General features: G+C 51.5%; 1 protein-coding gene across 1 annotated transcript in view; it reads left to right on the top strand.

Moving 5' to 3' along the window:
• The window catches only part of LOC119963580 (diacylglycerol kinase theta), a 199813-nt gene that overhangs the window by 81069 nt on the left and 98713 nt on the right, over nucleotides 1-20031 (top strand). The window contains exons 11-12 of the mRNA XM_038792910.1: nucleotides 8887-8948; nucleotides 13150-13300. Of these exons, the coding sequence (XP_038648838.1) occupies nucleotides 8887-8948; nucleotides 13150-13300 (213 nt within the window). The remainder of the gene's footprint in view (nucleotides 1-8886; nucleotides 8949-13149; nucleotides 13301-20031) is intronic.

Below are 20031 nucleotides of genomic sequence, written 5' to 3'. Positions count from 1 at the left end.
TCTTATGGTAAATTTAATCTTCTCCAAATGAAGAAAAAACATAGTGGCCGCGATTTACAGGCCTCGTCGGGCTCAACTTGGTGACTTGACAAGACCATTGAATCTCGCTGGACGTCATGATCTGGATATTGCCGACACTGGCCGAGATACAGATCAACATATTTAAATGAGCCATTAGGTTAATTTAAATATGCATGATCCGGATTTTCCTGGCGCCTGGGAGCCAATGGCCTCCCCAGCCAAGCCTGCACCAGGCACCGTTAGTACTGGTCCACATGGTGCCCTTAGCACTGCCAGGCTGGCAGGGCACTACTCAGGTGCTAGGGTGTTGCTGCCAAGGTTCAGGACCCGAGTGGGACTATGCCCATGAAATGGGCTTTGAAGGGTGGGGGTCCTGAAAGGGGGAGGCCAGGAAAGGGGGCCCCCCAGCAACCTCATAGCGGAGTTTCATTACTTGGGGGTGGGAGTGGGGTAATGCCCATGTGTGCGGGGAGTGACATTGTCCGTGGGTGGGGTGTTTGGGGAACCTCAAGCTCATTTACAGATCGGGGTACACTCTCAAAATGGCGACTCAGTCACTGAGGAGCCGGTCTCACTGGAAAGTTCTGCTTCCTGTTGGAGAAACTCCCCAAGGCCCAAAAAAATGACACTGTGCGTGATTTACTGGCCGCATCCCAGTGGAATCAGGACGGGATGCGGCCAATAGATCCTTGGAAAGGCCTCAGAATTCCTGGCGGATGTTAAGCCTCCTGAGATCTGGTGAGACGCTGCGATCTGGATCACGTCCACAATGGGCAGGGTCAAGACTCGCATATTGAAGTGAGTTTAGAAATGTATTTAACTGTGCCGACGTTGGATCTACCTGACTCCTGGGATTGAATCCCCCCCCCCCCCCCCCCCCCCTCCCAGAAGGCCCAGCCGGGCCATGTTCAGCGCCAATCCCACAAACAGGGACCAGGCCAAATGGCACTTGGAGGGGTTTCCCAAGCTAGTAGAGGGCCAGAGGGCTGGCCTCCAGGCACAGTGCCACCCGGTGCTGCTAGTGCCACCCGGGCACCAATGCCACTCAGGTGCCAGGCTGACATTTTTCCCGCATTAGGGATAGGGCCTGGGGATGCCCTGCCTGAGTGACATGGGGTGCAGGGGCCCCGAGGACCCCCTTATCGGTGAGTTGGGACATTGGTGGGGGTTCTGGGGTTGTATTGGGGGGTCGAGATGGTGCCCCGATTGAGGAACTAAACGTGTCAGAGCTCCTCAGTGTAGGAAATGACACTAAGTGCGGCCTCGGGGTTGAGTTCCCTGCTGGGAGCCATTACAGAGCGTGGTCACGCCGGGAATGATCCCGCTAATCTTTCCCAGAACAGACTCTGATTTTGTATTGATTAAATCGCACTCTGAATGTGGTTAAATACGCCAGCAAGAAATACCCCACCAAACCCGCTCAAATGACACTTCCAACTTTTTTAGTTGAATTCTGGCCGGCATCTTCTGGCCAGGATGAAGAATTGGGGGATTTCCAAGTTAATAGAATCTCTCTTTGGGCTATTGACGAAGCGAATGCTGGTATCTGCCTTGATCTTAGTCAGACAGCCACTTCAGGTGATCTAATATCTAAAACTCTGGAACAGAGTCAGAGAAGAATGACCAGTGGCCCGGCAGCTTTGAGCGGGACCAGAAGGTGTGGGTCTGGTCCGTGGGGGCAAGTGAACATTTGTTGTTTCTGTTGGAAAGAAACTAATTCTGGCCTTGGTGAAGTTAATTCTGTGCAAAATGTCAAATTGAATTAAGCTTAACCGAGCACAAGAGAATATGGGGTTGACCTTAAGAAGGTGCCCCTCCCACCAATTGTCCCCAAGGTCAAACCCAGGTTCTCCTTCCCAGTCATTTCTTATCTTATGCAGAGGGGACGGGCTAGAGGATAACGTGAGATCTTGAAATCAAACCTCCGCCAGTTTGAGGCAGAGATTGAATCCCGTCCAATAACGTGTTTGCAGGTAGTTGAGGAAAGATGAGGAATGAAAGCGGCAAAACTACTGGCCTGAAATCCTAAATTGGGGCACAGACATTCACTGCCACTACAGGCAATTAACAATGTGCCAGTGACTATCGTGTAACATCCTCCAGGACTGGGATTACATTTAAGGGGAAACTGCATTCTAACTTCTTTTTTAAGTATCCCCTACATTTCCCAGAGTCCTCTCGGGCATCCACTGTTAATCTGCCATTAGCCTCCCGTTTTTCCTGATCCAATGCTGTATTTTCCTTGACGTCCAGGGATCTCTGGGCCAATTGGTCCCACCTTTTATGGGAACATGTGGACTGTGTGCTCTCTCTTTTTTGTTTGAGATTAACAGCTCTGATGTGGATCTTCCCACAAGTAGCACTGCTGCCTCACAGCACCGAAGCCCCAAGTTCGATCCAGGCTCTGGGTCACTGTCTGTGTGGAGTTTGCACATTCTCCCCTTGTCTGCGTCGGTTTCACCCCCAGGTTAGGTGGATTGCCCACACTAAATTGCCCCTTAATTGGGAAAATGAATTAGGCACTCTAAATTTATTTTTAAAAACGTAGCTGTTCCCAGCCCAATAAATGCTGGCCCAGCTGGTGACCCCCACGTCTCCTGAGCGAATAAAATAAGGAGCCAGCCAATTGGTCCACCAAGCCAGCTCCGGCTCCAATAAGATCAGAGCGCATCTGATTGTAGCCTTATATTCCCACCGACCCCGATAACCTTTGACTCCCTTGTTAGTCAAGAATCTTATCCACCTCTGCCTCAAATATATTCAATGACCCTGAATCCACTATTCTCTGGGGATGAGAGTTCCAAAGGTACAACACTCTCTGAAAAAAATAAATTCTCCTCATCTGTTTTAAATTAAAGATCCCATATTATTAACCCAGCTCTAATCTCTCCAACAAGGGGCTTCAACCCTGTCAGCTTCCCTCAAGATCTCAGATTTTACCATAAAATCAGTTCTCAATCTTCTAAACTCCAATGGATACGGACCAACCTTTCCTGATAAGACAACTTCCCCCCACTTCCCAGGTATCAGTTACAGGGGGAGGCAGTGGGGTAGTGCTATTGTCACTGGACTTGTAATTCAAAGACCCAGGGTAATGCTCTGCGGACCTAGGTTTGAATCCCACCAGGGCAGATGGTGGATATTGAATCCAATAAATATCTGGAATTAAAAGTCTTAATGATGACCATGAAACCATTGTTGATTGTCGTAAAAACCCAGCTGACTGAGTAGTGTCCTTCGGGGAAGGAAATCTGCCGTCCTTACCTGGTCTGGCCTACATGTAACTCCAGACCCACAGCAATGCGGTTGACTCCTAACTGCCCCTCACTGAAGTGGCTGAGCAATCTGATCAATTCAAGGCAATGAGGGACAGGCAGCCAATGCTGTCCCAGCCAGCAGCGCCTAATGAGGGATGGGCGGCCAAAGCTGGCCCACATCCCAAGAATAAACTTTTAAAAAGTCGATTGAGCCGTCTCTGAATTGCTTCTAATGCATCAATATCTGTTCTTAAATAAGGTACGGTAAAGACACCACATTCCCAGAAGACTGTAGACTGTTTTCCCCTTTGAGGGGGAGAGCTGACTGGTGGTGATTTAACCCAAGGGTCACCACACCTCAGGCGAGGGGCAAGGTTGAGAAGGCGGGGCCTTCATGAATAACCTCAGCCGGTACGGGCATTGAACCCGTGCTGCTGGCCTCGCTCTGCATCACCACCCAGCCCCCAGCCCGGTACAGGGATTGAACCCACGCTCCTGGCCCCATTCTGCATCACCACCCAGCCCCCCAGCTCGGTACGGGGATTGAACCCACGCTGCTGCCTCGCTCTGCATCACCACCCAGCCCCCCAGCCCGGTACGGGGATTGAACCCACGCTGCTGCCTCGCTCTGCATCACTAACCAGCCCCCCAGCCCGGTACGGGGATTGAACCCACGCTGCTGCCTCGTTCTGCATCACCACCCAGCCCCCCAGCCCGGTACGGGGATTGAACCCATGCTGCTGCCTCGCTCTGCATCACCACAGCAGCCCCCCAGCCCGGTACGGGGATTGAACCCACGCTGTTGCCTCGCTCTGCATCACTAACCACCCCCCCAGCCCGGTACGGGGATTGAACCCACGCTGTTGCCTCGCTCTGCATCACTAACCACCCCCCCAGCCCGGTACGGGGATTGAACCCACGCTGCTGCCTCGCTCTGCATCACTAACCAGCCCGGTACAGGGATTGAACCCACGCTCCTGGCCCCATTCTGCATCACCACCCAGCCCCCCAGCTCGGTACGGGCATTGAACCCATGCTGCTGCCTCGCTCTGCATCACCACCCAGCCCCCCAGCCCGGTACAGGCATGAACCCACGCTGCTGCCTCGCTCTGCATCACCACCCAGCCCCCAGCCCGGTACAGGGATTGAACCCACGCTCCTGGCCCCATTCTGCATCACCACCCAGCCCCCCAGCTCGGTACGGGCATTGAACCCACGCTGCTGCCTCGCTCTGCATCACCACCCAGCCCCCCAGCCCGGTACAGGCATGAACCCATGCTGCTGCCTCGCTCTGCATCACCACCCAGCCCCCCAGCCCGGTACAGGCATGAACCCACGCTGCTGCCTCGCTCTGCATCACCACCCAGCGCCCCAGCCCGGTACAGGGATTGAACCCACGCTGCTGCCTCGCTCTGCATCACTAACCAGCCTGGTACAGGGATTGAACCCACGCTCCTGGCCCCATTCTGCATCACCACCCAGCCCCCCAGTTCGGTACGGGGATTGAACCCACGCTGCAGCCTCGCTCTGCATCACCACCCAGCCCCCAGCCCGGTACAGGGATTGAACCCACGCTCCTGGCCCCATTCTGCATCACCACCCAGCCCCCCAGCTCGGTACGGGGATTGAACCCACGCTGCTGCCTCGCTCTGCATCACCACCCAGCCCCCCAGCCCGGTACAGGGATTGAACCCACGCTCCTGGCCCCATTCTGCATCACCACCCAGCCCCCCAGTTCGGTATGGGGATTGAACCCACGCTGCAGCCTCGCTCTGCATCACCACCCAACCCCCAGCCCGGTACGGGCATTGAACCCACGCTGCTGCCTCGCTCTGCATCACCACCCAGCCCCCCAGCTCGGTACGGGGATTGAACCCACGCTGCTGCCTCGCTCTGAATCACTAACCAACTGTCCAGCCAGCTGAGCTGAACCAGCAGAGACCAAAGCTGTACACAGTGCTCCAGATGTGGGATCAGGAACAGGAGTAGGCCATTCCATAAGATATAGGAGCAGAATTAGGCCACTCGGCCCATCCAATCTGCTCCACCATTCAATCATGGCTGATATTTTTCTCATCCCCATTCTCCTGCCTTCTCCCCATAGCCCCTGATCCCGTTATTAACCAAGAACCTATCTATTCAGCCCATTCAGCCTGCGCTGCTATTCAATACGATCATGGCTGATTGGACATTTCAGGCCTTTCACACACATCCCTATAAACCTTTACGTTATTGTTAATCAGAAATCTATCAACCTCTACCTTAAAGATACCTCAATGACTGAGCTTCCAGAGCCATCTGGGGGAGAGAATTCCAAATGTAAATAAATTTCTCCCCATCTTGGCCCTAAATGGCAGCTTATTTTTAAATTGTGCCCTGGGTTCTAGATTCCTCAACCAAGGGAAACATCTATTGTGCGTCTCCCCTGTCTATTTTGTCAAGTATTTTGGTGGTTTCAAAGAGATTACCTCATCATTCAAACCACTTCAGAAATACAGACTCAGTTTGCCCAATCTTCATAAGACAGTCCCGCCATCCCCGGAACAAGTCTGGTGAATCTTCATTCAACTCCCTCTGTGGCAAGGGGAGTAAAACTGCTCACAGTGTTCCGGGTGTGGTCTAACCAAGCTCTGATACAATTCAAACAAGACCTCAGTACTTCTGTATTCAAATCCTCTTGTGGTAAAGGCTAACGTTCAATTCTCCTTCCTAATAACCCGCTGCACCTGCTGCTCGCCTTCAGTGACTTGTGGACAGGGACAACCAGGTCCCTTTGTACATTGACACTTTCTAATCTCTTACCATTCAGGAAATTCTCTGCCCATCTGTTCCTTTTACCAGAATGGATGACATCAAATTTTTCCACATTATATTCCTCAGCCATGGTCTTTCCCATTCGCTAACTCTGTCCAAATCCTCCTGCTGCTTGACATCTTCCTCACAACACACATTCCCGCCTGGCTTTGGAAATATTACATTTGGTGCCCACATCCAAATCATTGACGTAAATTGTGGACAGCTGTGGCCCAAAGTACTGATCCTTGCCGGATCCCACTAGCCACAGCCTGCCAATGTGGGAATGACCCATTTATTCCTACTCTGTGTTTTCTGCCTGTTTACCAGTCCTCACTCCATGACAGTGTATTACTTCCTATCCCCTTGTGCTTTTATTTTGTTAATCAATCTCTTCTGGGCGACATTATCAAAAGGCCTTTGGGAAATCCAAATATACTACATCCATCACCGTACTTTGTCAATTTTGCCAGTAACATCCTCAAAATATTCCACTAAGTTTGTTAAACCTGATTTCCCATTTATAAATCCATGCTGACTATACTCAATCAGATCATTATTACCCAGTGTCCATTTATCACATTCTTTATAACAGATTCCAGCAGTTCCTCTACTATCAATGTCAAGCTAACAGGTCGGTAGTTCCCTGTTTTCTCTCTCCCTCCCTTCTGAAATAGTAGGGTGACATTTGCTACCTTCCAATCTTCAGTAACCATTCCAGAATCTTGGAAAGGTGAGTGATTTTGAAGTGGTCAGCTGGAAATTGACAGCACTTAACTCTGCTCGGTTAGAGCACTTTGGTTACTTGAGCACAAAGGAAGATGAATGAAGCAAAGATGACAGCTGTGTGTATGGAAGCTGTTAATCACAGCCTACTAAGGGACATGAATGAATGGCTTGCAGCCGTGCTGCCTACTCGAGGGGCCATACATATAACATAGTCACTTATAAACACAGTGAGGAATTTAGGAGAAATCTCTTCACCCAGAGTGTGGTGAGAATGGGGAATTCACCACCACAAGGGTTCTTTGAGGTGAATGGTATGGTTGAATTTAAAGAGAAATAGATAAACACATGAGAGAAGAAACACTTGCACTTTTATACTGTAGTGCTTTCATAATCACAAAGTGTCTCGAAGAGCTTTACAACAAATGAAACACTTTTGATATAGGAGGGGCTTGAGTATAGACATCAGCAAGGAGTAGCTGGGTGGGAGGGGCTTGAGTATAGACATCAGCAAGGAGCAGCTGGGTGGGAGGGGCTTGAGTATAGACACCAGCAAGGAGCAGCTGGGTGGGAGGGGCTAGTGTATAGACACCAGCAAGGAGCAGCTGGGTGGGAGGGGCTAGTGTATAGACACCAGCAAGGAGCAGCTGGGTGGGAGGGGCTAGTGTATAGACACCAGCAAGGAGCAGCTGGGTGGGAGGGGCTAGTGTATAGACACCAGCAAGGAGTAGCTGGGTGGGAGGGGCTAGTGTATAGACATCAGCAAGGAGCAGCTGGGTGGGAGGGGCTTGAGTATAGACATCAGCAAGGAGCAGCTGGGTGGGAGGGGCTTGAGTATAGACATCAGCAAGGAGCAGCTGGGTGGGAGGGGCTTGAGTATAGACATCAGCAAGGAGCAGCTGGGTGGGAGGGGCTTGAGTATAGACATCAGCAAGGAGCAGCTGGGTGGGAGGGGCTTGAGTATAGACATCAGCAAGGAGTAGCTGGGTGGGAGGGGCTGGTGTATAGACACCAGCAAGGAGCAGCTGGGTGGGAGGGGCTTGAGTATAGACACCAGCAAGGAGCAGCTGGATGGGAGGGGCTGGTGTATAGACACCAGCAAGGAGCAGCTGGGTGGGAGGGGCTAGTGTATAGACACCAGCAAGGAACAGCTGGGTGGGAGGGGCTGGTATATAGACATCAGCAACGAACAGCTGGGTGGGAGGGGCTGGTGTATAGACACCAGCAAGGAGCAGCTGGGTGGGAGGGGCTAGTGTATAGACACCAGCAAGGAGCAACTGGGTGGGAGGGGCTAGTGTATAGACACCAGCAAGGAGCAGCTGGGTGGGAGGGGCTTGAGTATAGACATCAGCAAGGAGCAGCTGGGTGGGAGGGGCTTGAGTATAGACATCAGCAAGGAGTAGCTGGGTGGGAGGGGCTGGTGTATAGACACCAGCAAGGAGCAGCTGGGTGGGAGGGGCTGGTGTATAGACACCAGCAAGGAGCAGCTGGGTGGGAGGGGTTGGTGTATAGACATCAGCAAGGAGCAGCTGGGTGGGAGGGGCTTGAGTATAGACACCAGCAAGGAGCAGCTGGGTGGGAGGGGCTAGTGTATAGACACCAGCAAGGAGCAACTGGGTGGGAGGGGCTAGTGTATAGACACCAGCAAGGAGTAGCTGGGTGGGAGGGGTTGGTGTATAGACATCAGCAAGGAGCAGCTGGGTGGGAGGGGCTTGAGTATAGACACCAGCAAGGAGCAGCTGGGTGGGAGGGGCTAGTGTATAGACACCAGCAAGGAGCAGCTGGGTGGGAGGGGTTGGTGTATAGACACCAGCAAGGAGCAGCTGGGTGGGAGGGGTTGGTGTATAGACATCAGCAAGGAGCAGGAGGGGGTATTCCAACAACATTTTGCATTAAATTAATGTGAATAGTGGCACTGGACTGTAGGGGGAAATGGGGACGCTCAGTGAGTTGACTCACCTCATTTGCTGAGCTTCATTCCAGATAGAGAATAAATGTTTTTCCGTTGCGTTAGTATTGAGGCCATTCTGTAGAAGTCTTCATTTAGAGAGACAGATTTCTGATTGTTTGATTTTCCGTGTCTTTATAGTGCAGCGTATTGTGCTAACGCAGCTTGAACCGATGCTTGGCAGACTTCAAGATATTAAAAAGGTGAGAAAGTTATTAATTATGTACTTTTATGGTTTTGTATCCAAATAACTTCTCATTCTTGTGGGAAAATGCTGGAAAAACGCAGCAGGTCTGGCAGCAGCTGTGGAGAGGGAACCAGAGGACCCGATTTGTTGAGTGGCACAGTGGTTAGCACAGCTGCCTTACAGCGCGAGATACTTGGGTTCAATTCCAGCCTCTGGTGACTGTGTAAGGAATCATAGAATCGCAGAAGGAGGCCATTCGGCCCATCGAGTCTCCACCGGCCCTTGGGAAGAGCACCCTACTTAAGCCCACACCTCCACCCTATCCCAGTATTCCCACCTAACCTTTTTGGACACTAAGGGCAATTTAGCACAGCCAATCCACCTAACCTGCGCGTCTTTCGGGACTTGTAGGAGGAAACCGGAGCACCCGGAGGAAACCCACGCAGACACGGGGAGAACGTGCAGACTCCGCACAGACAGTGACCCAAGGCCGGAATTGTACTCGGGTCCCTGGCGCTGTGAGGCAGCAGTGCTAAACACTGTGCCACTGTAACAAGGGTGCTACAGTAACCATGGGTGACTTTAATCTACGTTTGGGTTGGGGAAACCACATTAGAAATAATACTGTGGCAGATCGGATAGTGATTGTGGGTGGGTGGAGGGGGGGTGGACCGGGACATGGTATGGTGCAGGGTGGGGACGGTGTCAGACGCATGGGCAGGGGTGGTGGGTGGGGGTGATGCCAACCCATCTGCGTGGCTCGGTGGAGGTAATTGACCTTGTTACGGCACTGAGTGCCGGTTCCCATGGTGACGCTCCCCGAGCTGACAGCCTCTGCCACTTCCTCCCAGGCAGTCCTGGCTGCCCTCTGGCTGACCCTCCCAACCCCTCGAGGGAACAGGGTATCCTGTCTGGACTCCACCGCGTCCAATATTCTGGCCAGGTCGACGCCCCAAATCGTGGAGCTGGTCTGCGCAGTGACATGGCTGCGAGTTGTGTGGCGTTTTCTCTGTGAGGTGGGTTTAAGTGCTGCTCCCCTTTGTTGGCGGGGAGCCAGGAATCGGCCGGCGGGTCCATCATTTGTGACATGAAGCCTGTGGTGCCTCGTTAAGTGGTCCAAGTAATGTTTGATATCGGTGACGGATTCGCTGGGTCGAGTGTCAGGAAGCTAGAGGTCGGTCCCGCTCACTACCACACTGAGAACAAAAGAATAAAGAATAATACAGCACAGGAACAGGCCCTTCGGCCCTCCAAGCCTGTGCTGATCACATGTCCTATCTAGACCAACCGCCTGTATCCTTCTATACCCCGTCTGTTCATGTGCCTATCCAGATAAGTCTTAAAGGTCTCTAACGTTTCTGCCTCAACCACCTCCCTTGGCAGTGCATTCCAGGCCACCACCACTCTCTGTGTAAAAATCTTCCCTCTCACATCTCCACTGAACCTTTCCCCCCTTGAACTGTTCACCCTATCTATACCCCCAATAATTTTATAAACTTAGAAACATTTCCATTAAACCGCACCTTGAGTGTCTCTGACATGTCATTTAATTCTGGAAAAGCGCGTGAGAATAAATAACTTTTTTAAACAAACAAAAGCTTGATGCTGAATTATTTAATTGGGAACAACACTCCAAAAATAAGAAAAGATGTACCCCATTGCATACAAACCTACTGATCCTGGGCAGATACACCCCTCTCCATGCAAACACACTGATCCTGGGCAGATACACCCCCCTCCATACAAACACACTGATCCTGGGCAGATACACCCCTCTCCATACAAACATACTGATCCTGGGCAGATACACCCCTCTCCATGCAAACACACTGATCCTGGGCAGATACACCCCTCTCCATACAAACACACTGATCCTGGGCAGATACACCCCTCTCCATGCAAACACACTGATCCTGGGCAGATACACCCCCCTCCATACAAACACACTGATCCTGGGCAGATACACCCCTCTCCATACAAACACACTGATCCTGGGCAGATACACCCCTCTCCATACAAACACACTGATCCTGGGCAGATACACCCCTCTCCATACAAACACACTGATCCTGGGCAGATACACCCCCCTCCATACAAACATACTGATCCTGGGCAGATACACCCCCCTCCATACAAACACACTGATCCTGGGCAGATACACCCCCCTCCATACAAACACACTGATCCTGGGCAGATACACCCCTCTCCATGCAAACACACTGATCCTGGACAGATACACCCCCCTCCATACAAACACACTGATCCTGGGCAGATACACCCCTCTCCATGCAAACACACTGATCCTGGACAGATACACCCCTCTCCATACAAACATACTGATCCTGCGCAGATACACCCCCCTCCATACAAATACACTGATCCTGGGCAGATACACCCCTCTCCATACAAACATACTGATCCTGGGCAGATACACCCCTCTCCATACAAACACACTGATCCTGGGCAGATACACCCCTCTCCATACAAACACACTGATCCTGGGCAGATACACCCCCCTCCATACAAACATACTGATCCTGGGCAGATACACCCCCCTCCATACAAACACACTGATCCTGGGCAGATACACCCCCCTCCATACAAACATACTGATCCTGGACAGATACACCCCCCTCCATACAAACATACTAATCCTGGGCAGATACACCCCCCTCCATACAAACATACTGATCCTGGGCAGATACACCCCCCTCCATACAAACATACTGATCCTGGACAGATACACCCCCTCCATACAAACATACTGATCCTGGACAGATACACCCCCCTCCATACAAACATACTGATCCTGGGCAGATACACCCCCCTCCATACAAACATACTGATCCTGGACAGATACACCCCCTCCATACAAACATACTGATCCTGGACAGATACACCCCCTCCATACAAACATACTGATCCTGGACAGATACACCCCCTCCATACAAACACACTGATCCTGGGCAGATACCCCCCTCCATACAAACACACTGATCCTGGACAGATACCCCCCTCCATACAAACATACTGATCCTGGACAGACACACCCCTCTCCATACAAACATACTGATCCTGGGCAGATACACCCCTCTCCATACAAACATACTGATCCTGGGCAGATACACCCCTCTCCATACAAACACACTGTTCCTGGGCAGATACACCCCTCTCCATACAAACATACTGATCCTGGGCAGATACACCCCCCTCCATACAAACACACTGATCCTGGGCAGATACACCCCCTCCATACAAACATACTGATCCTGGGCAGATACACCCCCTCCATACAAACATACTGATCCTGGGCAGATACACCCCCCTCCATACAAACATACTGATCCTGGGCAGATACACCCCCCTCCATACAAACACACTGATCCTGGGCAGATACACCCCCCTCCATACAAACACACTGATCCTGGGCAGATACACCCCTCTCCATACAAACACACTGATCCTGGGCAGATACACCCCCCTCCATACAAACATACTGATCCTGGGCAGATACACCCCTCTCCATACAAACATACTGATCCTGGACAGATACACCCCCCTCCATACAAACACACTGATCCTGGGCAGATACACCCCCCTCCATACAAACACACTGATCCTGGGCAGATACACCCCCCTCCATACAAACATACTGATCCTGCGCAGATACACCCCCCTCCATACAAACATACTGATCCTGGACAGATACACCCCCCTCCATACAAACATACTGATCCTGGACAGATACACCCCCCTCCATTCAAACACACTGTTCCTGGGCAGATACACCCCCCTCCATTCAAACACACTGTTCCTGGGCAGATACACCCCCCTCCATACAAACACACTGTTCCTGGGCAGTAAGAGAACAAATTGGCCCATTAAATTACCAGTTTTCTTGACTGTTTGAACCCAATGTCACCCCTGCTTATTACGTTTCAGTCAGGTGGCCGGCTCTATGGTTTGCTGGAGATTTCTGATTGTAAAGATTACTTTGGAACATGCCACTTGATGAAAACTTGATGAAACTCCTGTTTCTTCCCCACCCAGAAAAGTCTCTGTTTTGTCAAGACGATCGTGACCCTTTAATGTGAACTTAATTCCGGTAATCCTTTCCCTGGGTTCTGTGTGGTGCTGTTTATTTTCTGCATTGATGCTATTTCTCTGCATGTTGAGTGACCATGTTTGTTGGTTTCTGCTATCTTTGTGTTCTGTAGATCTCAGTACGGCAAATGAACCAGACGCGGTTTTATATCAAAAGGAAACAGAACTCAGTGGAGCAGTTCAATCTGCTACTTTTGGGTCTTCCTCCACAGCTGAATCAGGCCGAGGCCCTGACACTTCTTAAAAGTCACCTCGAGATCAAAGGTAAATAAAGAGGCATCAGAAAGATAAAGAATCCAGGGTTCATTTCTTTACTTGGCTAGTTTGTATTCTGGTGTCCATACGTGGTTGAGTTGGATTACCAAGCTGATGTTTGTGTGTTGGAAAATATCATCAGCATAAACTTGCATTTATTGTCACTAATCACATCTGTTGCAAATCCCACAGTATCACAGAATTGTTAAAAAGCAGCAGGAGTCAGTTTTAACCCTCCCAGTAACAATAATAAAATGCTGCAGAAAGAACTCAGCCCCGCTCCATTTATGTGCAATCCCTCCAACCTGTACACATCCCATTTCCTCCTTAATATCCCAGAAAACGGAAGCTCTGTGCTATCCTCCTATTCCGGTGCTATTTTTACTGGCATGGTACTGGGAGCAAACCGGAGATTCCTACTTTTCAGGCCTTGTTTGCTAATTTCATCCCTAACCCCCTAAATTCAGAACCAGACTCCTTTTTCTGTCCCTGTTGTTTGTATCAATGAGACCCACCCTCCTCTCTCAGGATGCTGTGCCACTGGTCAGTCACACCCTTAACCCTGGCACCAAGGATAAAACGCACCATCCTGTTATTGTGAATGGCCACAGAAATGCCTATCTGTGTTCCTGATCACCAAATCACCCATCACTACTGCTCTTCCAGTCTTTTTTCAACCCCTCTGAGCAACTTGTAGTGCCTTGGGTTTGCCCGTGGCTGCACTCCCCAGATGAGCCATCACTCTCATCAGTATTCACTGACCACTGGTTGGAGATTCCTGCACTCTCTGCCTGTTCAGTTTTCACTGCATGGTGCTCACTGCTCTCTCCCTGCATCAGTAATGTTCTGGCCCCTGAAGCCCTCAACCTCATGGATGCTTTGAAATGATGCCAACTTTGCCCAAGTTAGGATTGGGGGTTGAAGTAGCTCTGCCATTCTATATTTGACATAGACATAGAACATACAGTGCAGAAGGAGGCCATTCGGCCCATCGAGTCTGCGCCGACCCATTTAAGCCCTCACTCCCACCCTATCCCTATAACCCAATAACCCCTCCTAACCTTTTTTATTCACTAAGGGCAATTTATCATGGCCAGTCCACCGAACCTGCACGTCTTTGGACTGTGGGAGGAAAACGGAGCACCCGGAGGAAACCCACACACACAGGGAGAGCGTGCAGATTCCGCACAGTCAGTGACCCAGCCGGGAATCGAACCTGGGACCCTGACGCTGTAAAGCCACAGTGCTAATAACTTGTGCTGCCTTAACTAGTAACCTGTTAACTGCAAATACAACTTGCTATTGGTAGTAAACCGCACCAATACAAATAAAGTTTCAATAATGCTATCGAACCTTACTACTATTAATTACCCTTACATTACTGTTAAAACCTACTAATATTTAATTCACCTTGCTAGTGGAATAAATCTTACTCAAAAATAGAAGATACGTTTCTACACCTGTACACTTGTTATTTGGTATTAATAGTCAATATTTTTAACGTTAACTCTCAGTTGTTTCGACCAGGGATTTTCAAAGTGTGGGTCGGGTCGCGGGCAGGTGTTAGGAGGGTCGTGGAGAGGTCAGTTGCAAAGTTCCTGCGGTGGTCCAGATCGTGGGAGAAACGGTCAGTGGTTGCCTCCAACATTTTTATTGAGAATGGCAGCCGCTGTTTGCTTTGAATGAGAAGGAAATGAGGCCGTGTGTAATCATCCAGCCATGAGAGGCAGCAGTGAGCAGGTTACATGTCCTGCACATACACACGACATCAAGGGTCCTCTTTGCAGGTGCTTTTGCCGCTAAATCACAGAGGAGAGCTTCTTCCATATTCTAGTTGCTGGTAAGCAAGTCAAGAGGATTGTGAAGATTAATAATTTTCTTACAAGTAAGAGATGACCAGAGACACACATGCACAGAGTACCTACTGGCCAGGATCTCACATCTGAATCTGCTGGAGAGAGCTGATCAGAAGAGTTCAAGGTAGGACAGAGCTAGTGTTAGCTTTGTACAGAGCTCCAGGGCTTCTGGTTAACAGCCAATGAAGAAGAAACTTAACTCTGGAACAAAGTAGTATAAAGATGATTTCTTGAGGTATGGTTTTGTCAATTGTACCAATGCAAATAAGCATGCAAAGCCCATGTGTGCTATAAGCAGGGAACTACTGGGAAATAAGTGAAAAAGTTTCAGATTTTGAAAGAGAAATGGTGGGTGAAAAACTCCTTTTGAGGTTGAGACCCCAGAGTCCGATATTAACTTGCGCTGACTCCAAATGAAAAGGCTAAGTAGTTGTACCATGGGGTAAGGATGATCCACGACCTGAGGAGCTTGCAGAATACAAGCTCCCCTGATGAGGGGGCATGGGACCCTTAACAAAGTTAATGTGCCTTTGTATAAATAGAGTCGGCCAGTCAGGCACCGACTAAAGAAGATCCAGTAGGAAATTACTGGAACTGTGTATATAGTTAATGTGTTAAAATAAGTTTTGTTTTTATCTACAACTCGGTGCGGACTCCTTTCGCTGACCCTTACAAAAGAGAATGAGGGAGGGTAGGGATTTGGGGTGTGGGGGGTAGGTTGGGGGGTGTGGAGGGTGTAGGGGTTGTTGGAGGGGTGTGGAGGGTTAGGGGGTGTGGAGGATGGTAGGGGGTGTTGGAGGGGTTTGGAGGGTCAAGGGGTGTTGGTGATGGTAGGGGGTATTGGTGGTGGTAGGGTGTGTTGGAGGGGTGTGGAGGGTTGGGGGTGTTGGTGGGGGTAGGGTGGGTTGGGGTGTTGGTAGGGGTATGGGGTGTTGGAGGGTTGAGAGTAGGGTTAGGTCGGGGGTGTTGGAGGGGGTATGGGGTGTTGGTGGGGGTAGGGGGTGTTGGAGGGGTAGGGGGTGTTGGTGGGGGTAGGGGGTGTTGGAGGGGGTATGGGGTGTTGGTGGGGATAGGGGTGTTGGTGGGGGTAGGGGGTGTTGGTGGGGGTAGGGGGTGTTGGTGGGGGTAGGGGGTGTTGGTGGGGGTAGGGGGTGTTGGTGGGGGTAGGGGGTGTTGGTGGGGGTAGGGGGTGTTGGTGGGGGTAGGGGTGTTGGTGGGGGTAGGGGGTGTTGGTGGGGGTAGGGGGTGTTGGTGGGGGTAGGGGGTGTTGGTGGGGGTAGGGGGTGTTGGAGGGGGTAGGGGGTGTTGGAGTGATGTGGAGGGTTGGGGTGTGTTGGAATGTTGGGGCATTGGGGAGATAGGGTGTGTTGGAGGGTTGGGGGTGTTGGGCGTTGGAGGGTTGAGAGTAGGGTTAGGTCGGGAGGGTTGGGGGTGTTGGAGGGTTGGGGGTGTTGGTGGGGGTATGGGGTGTTGGTGGGTTGGGTGTGTTGGTGGGTAGGAGGTGTTGGTGGGGGTATGGGGTATTGGTGGGTTGGGGGTGTTGGAGGGTTGGGGGTGGGGGTATGGGATGTTGGAGGGGTAGGAGGTGTTGGTGGGGGTATGGGGTGTTGGAGGGGTGTGGGTGTTGGTGGGGGTATGGGGTGTTGCAGGGTTGGGGTTGTTGGAGGGGGTATGGGGTGTTGGTGGGTTGGGGGTGGGGGTATGGTGGTGTTGGAGGGGTGTTGGTGGAGGTAGGGGGTGTTGGAGGGTTGAGAGTAGGGTTAGTCGGGGGTGTTGGTGGAGGTAGGGGGTGGGGGTAGGGGGTGTTGGAGGGTTGAGAGTAGGGTTAGGTCGGGGGTGTTGGTGGGGGTAGGGGGTGTTGGAGGGTTGGGGGTGTTGGTGGGGGTATGGGGTGTTGGTGGGTTGGGGCTGTTGGTGGGGGTATGGTGTGTTGGAGGGGTGTGGGTGTTGGTGGGGGTAGGGGGTGTTGGAGGGGTAGGAGGTGTTGGTGGGGGTATGGTGTGTTGGAGGGTTGGGGGTGTTGGAGGGTTGAGAGTAGGGTTAGGTCGGGGGTGTTGGAGGGATGTGTTTGTGGAATGTTGGCAGGATGAGGTGTGTAGGGAGATTTGGAGGGGTAGGAGTGGAGGTGGATTGGGGGGGGGTGTTGGAAGGGTAGATGTGACGTTAGGGGTGGGTTCCCAGGTGGCAATTCCAAGGTGCCCGAGTGTCAGGTTGCCCATGCCAGGGATCGGACCGGGGTGCCCTGCCCTTAGGTGGGGTGAGGAGGAGCTTGAGGACCCCCTAAGAGGTAAGTTTGGGGAGGGGTCTGGTGCCCACCCCCCCCCCCCCCCCCCCCCCCCCCCCCCCCAAACCCGGGTTGCTGCTGCAGCTGACCTTTTGTTTTTACCGTTTTGCCAGGAGATCTAGGAATGGTTGCCATCTCCTGAAAAACCCCTGCACTGACCCCCTTAGGGCACATTTCACCCACTCCAATTTAATGAACCCCGCCATATCGTTGACCCAGGCCTCCACGCTTGGGGGCCTCGCATCCTTCCACTGAAGAAGAATCCTCCGCCGGGCTACTAGGGACGCAAAGGCCAGAACACCGGCCTCTTTCGCCTCCTGCACTCCCGGCTCCACTGCAACCCCAAATATTGCGAGTCCCAAGCCTGGATTGACCCTGGTTCCTACCACCTCGATACCGTCCTTGCTACACCCTTCCAAAATTCCCCCAGTGCTGGGGATGCCCAGAACATGTGGACATGGTTTGCTGGGCTCCCTAATACACCTGTCCTCGGTCCCAAAAAAACCGGCTCATCCTTGTCCCGGTCATATGAGCCCTATGCAGCACCTTAAACTGTATGAGTCTAAGCCTCACACACGAAGAGGAGGAGTTCACCCTTTCTAGGGCATCCGCCCACGACCCCTCCTCAATCTCCTCACCCAGCTCCTCCTCCCATTTATCTTTCAGCTCCTCCACCGAGGCCTCGTCTACCTCCTGCATCACCTGGTACATTCCGAGATCCTCCCCTCTCCAACCCATACCCCCGAGAGCACCCTGTCCTGGCTCCACGCGGCGGCAGCCGAGGGAACCCCGCCACCTGCCGCCTGACAAACGCCCTCGCTTGCATGTACCTAAAGGTGTTCTCCGGGGGAGCCCAAACTTCCCTTCCAGCTCACCCAGGCTTGCAAACTTCCTGTCTATGAACAGGTCCCCCAGCCTCCTGACACCTGCCCTGTGCCAACTCAGGAACCCGCCATCAATTCTCCCCGGAACAAACCGGTGGTTCCCCCGTATCGGGGACCCCATCGAGCCCCCCACCTCCCCCCTGTGCCGCCTCCATTGCCCCCAAATCTTGAGGGCAGCTGCCACCACCGGGCTCGTGGTATACCTCGTCGGAGGGAGCGGCAGCGGCGCCGTTGCAAGAGCTTCCAGGCTCGTACCCACACAGGATGCCATCTCCAGCCTCTTCCATGCTGCCCCCTCCCCGTCCATTACCCACTTACGCACCATCGCTGCGTTGGCAGCCCAATAATACCCACAGAGGTTGGGCAATGCTCCTCTCCGCCCTTTTCAGTGGGAGCCTCCCAATCCCCCCCCTCCTGGTCCCCCGGGTGTACCACAAACAGCTCGCTTTTCCCAAATTTAAGCTTATACCCTGAGAAATCCCCAAATTAGGACTCTGTGTTAAATCACACCCAGCACCTTTCACAATGGCTCAAATAGCTTTACAGCCAGTTAAATACTTCTGAGTTATAGTCACTGATATAATGGACGCAATGTTATCAAATGGCAGGGGGGGGAGGCGATGGCGTAGTTTTATTGTCACTGGACCAATAATCCAGAGACTCAGGGTATCCTCTGGGGTCTCTGGTTCAAATCCCGCCACTGCAGATGGTGAAATTTGAATTCAGTAAAATATCTGGAATTAAAAGTAATAACGACCATGAAATCATTGTCGATTGTCATAAAAACCCATCTGGTTCACTAATGTCCTTTAGGGAAGGAAATCTGCCGTCCTTACCTGGTCTGGCCTACATGTGACTCCAGACCCATAGCAATGTTAACTGCCCCCTGTAGGAGTGTTTTCAAGACCTGTGTATTGAGTCAGCTCAGTACAGAGAGCAACAGACACACAGCAACCTGGATAAGATGGCTTTATGATCCAAGCTTGGTTTTGTATATACGAGAGATGAGATCTGGATGTTTGCCAAGATCTATCTGCTAAACACTGATAAAAACACATCAATTATACGATTTCCAAAACTCAAATCGTTTCATTTAAGCATCATTTAAGATGCATCTAGACAGATGTATGAACTGGCGGCGTACAGAGGGAAGTAGATCCTTGGAAAATAGGCGACAGGTTTAGATAAAGGATCTGAATCGGCGCAGGCTGGGAGGGCCGAAGGGCCTGTTCCTGTGCTGTAATTTTCTTTGTTTGTTTGTTCTTTGTTCAATAGCCCACCCCAGTTGGACTTGATCTAATCCTTTAAGCTGCCATTTCCAAACTATCAAGTAAAATTGTGATTTAACCCCATCCTGTCACCTGTTGTTTACCAAGATCCTGTGTCCATTTTATGTTGTTTTTCCCGGACAGTCCCATCCTGACATCACAGTCAGATCCTGTCCACTCATTGTCCACCTAGGGGCAGGATACCAGAACTGGCTTCCTTTTTACACCATGGATTGTTTCAGAGGATATTGGGGGCCACTGATAAAACAAGTTTACTAAGTTCACTTATCTGCTGACCTCACATCTCGTGTGTCTCAAAAACATGGGCAAGTTAGCTGGCCTAAATCCATCATGCATTGTGGCCGCTAGTTGTAGCTAGAGTTTATGTGATTATCACTCCTATGTCCTAAAATACAAGTTTAATGGTTAATAATGATTACTGGGAGGG

The sequence above is a fragment of the Scyliorhinus canicula genome, chromosome 3, assembly GCF_902713615.1.
Source record: "Scyliorhinus canicula chromosome 3, sScyCan1.1, whole genome shotgun sequence".
NCBI classification, from domain to species: Eukaryota; Metazoa; Chordata; class Chondrichthyes; order Carcharhiniformes; family Scyliorhinidae; genus Scyliorhinus; species Scyliorhinus canicula.
The sequence above is the reverse complement of the archived record's forward strand: the minus strand, read 5'-3'. Positions and strand labels throughout refer to the sequence as shown.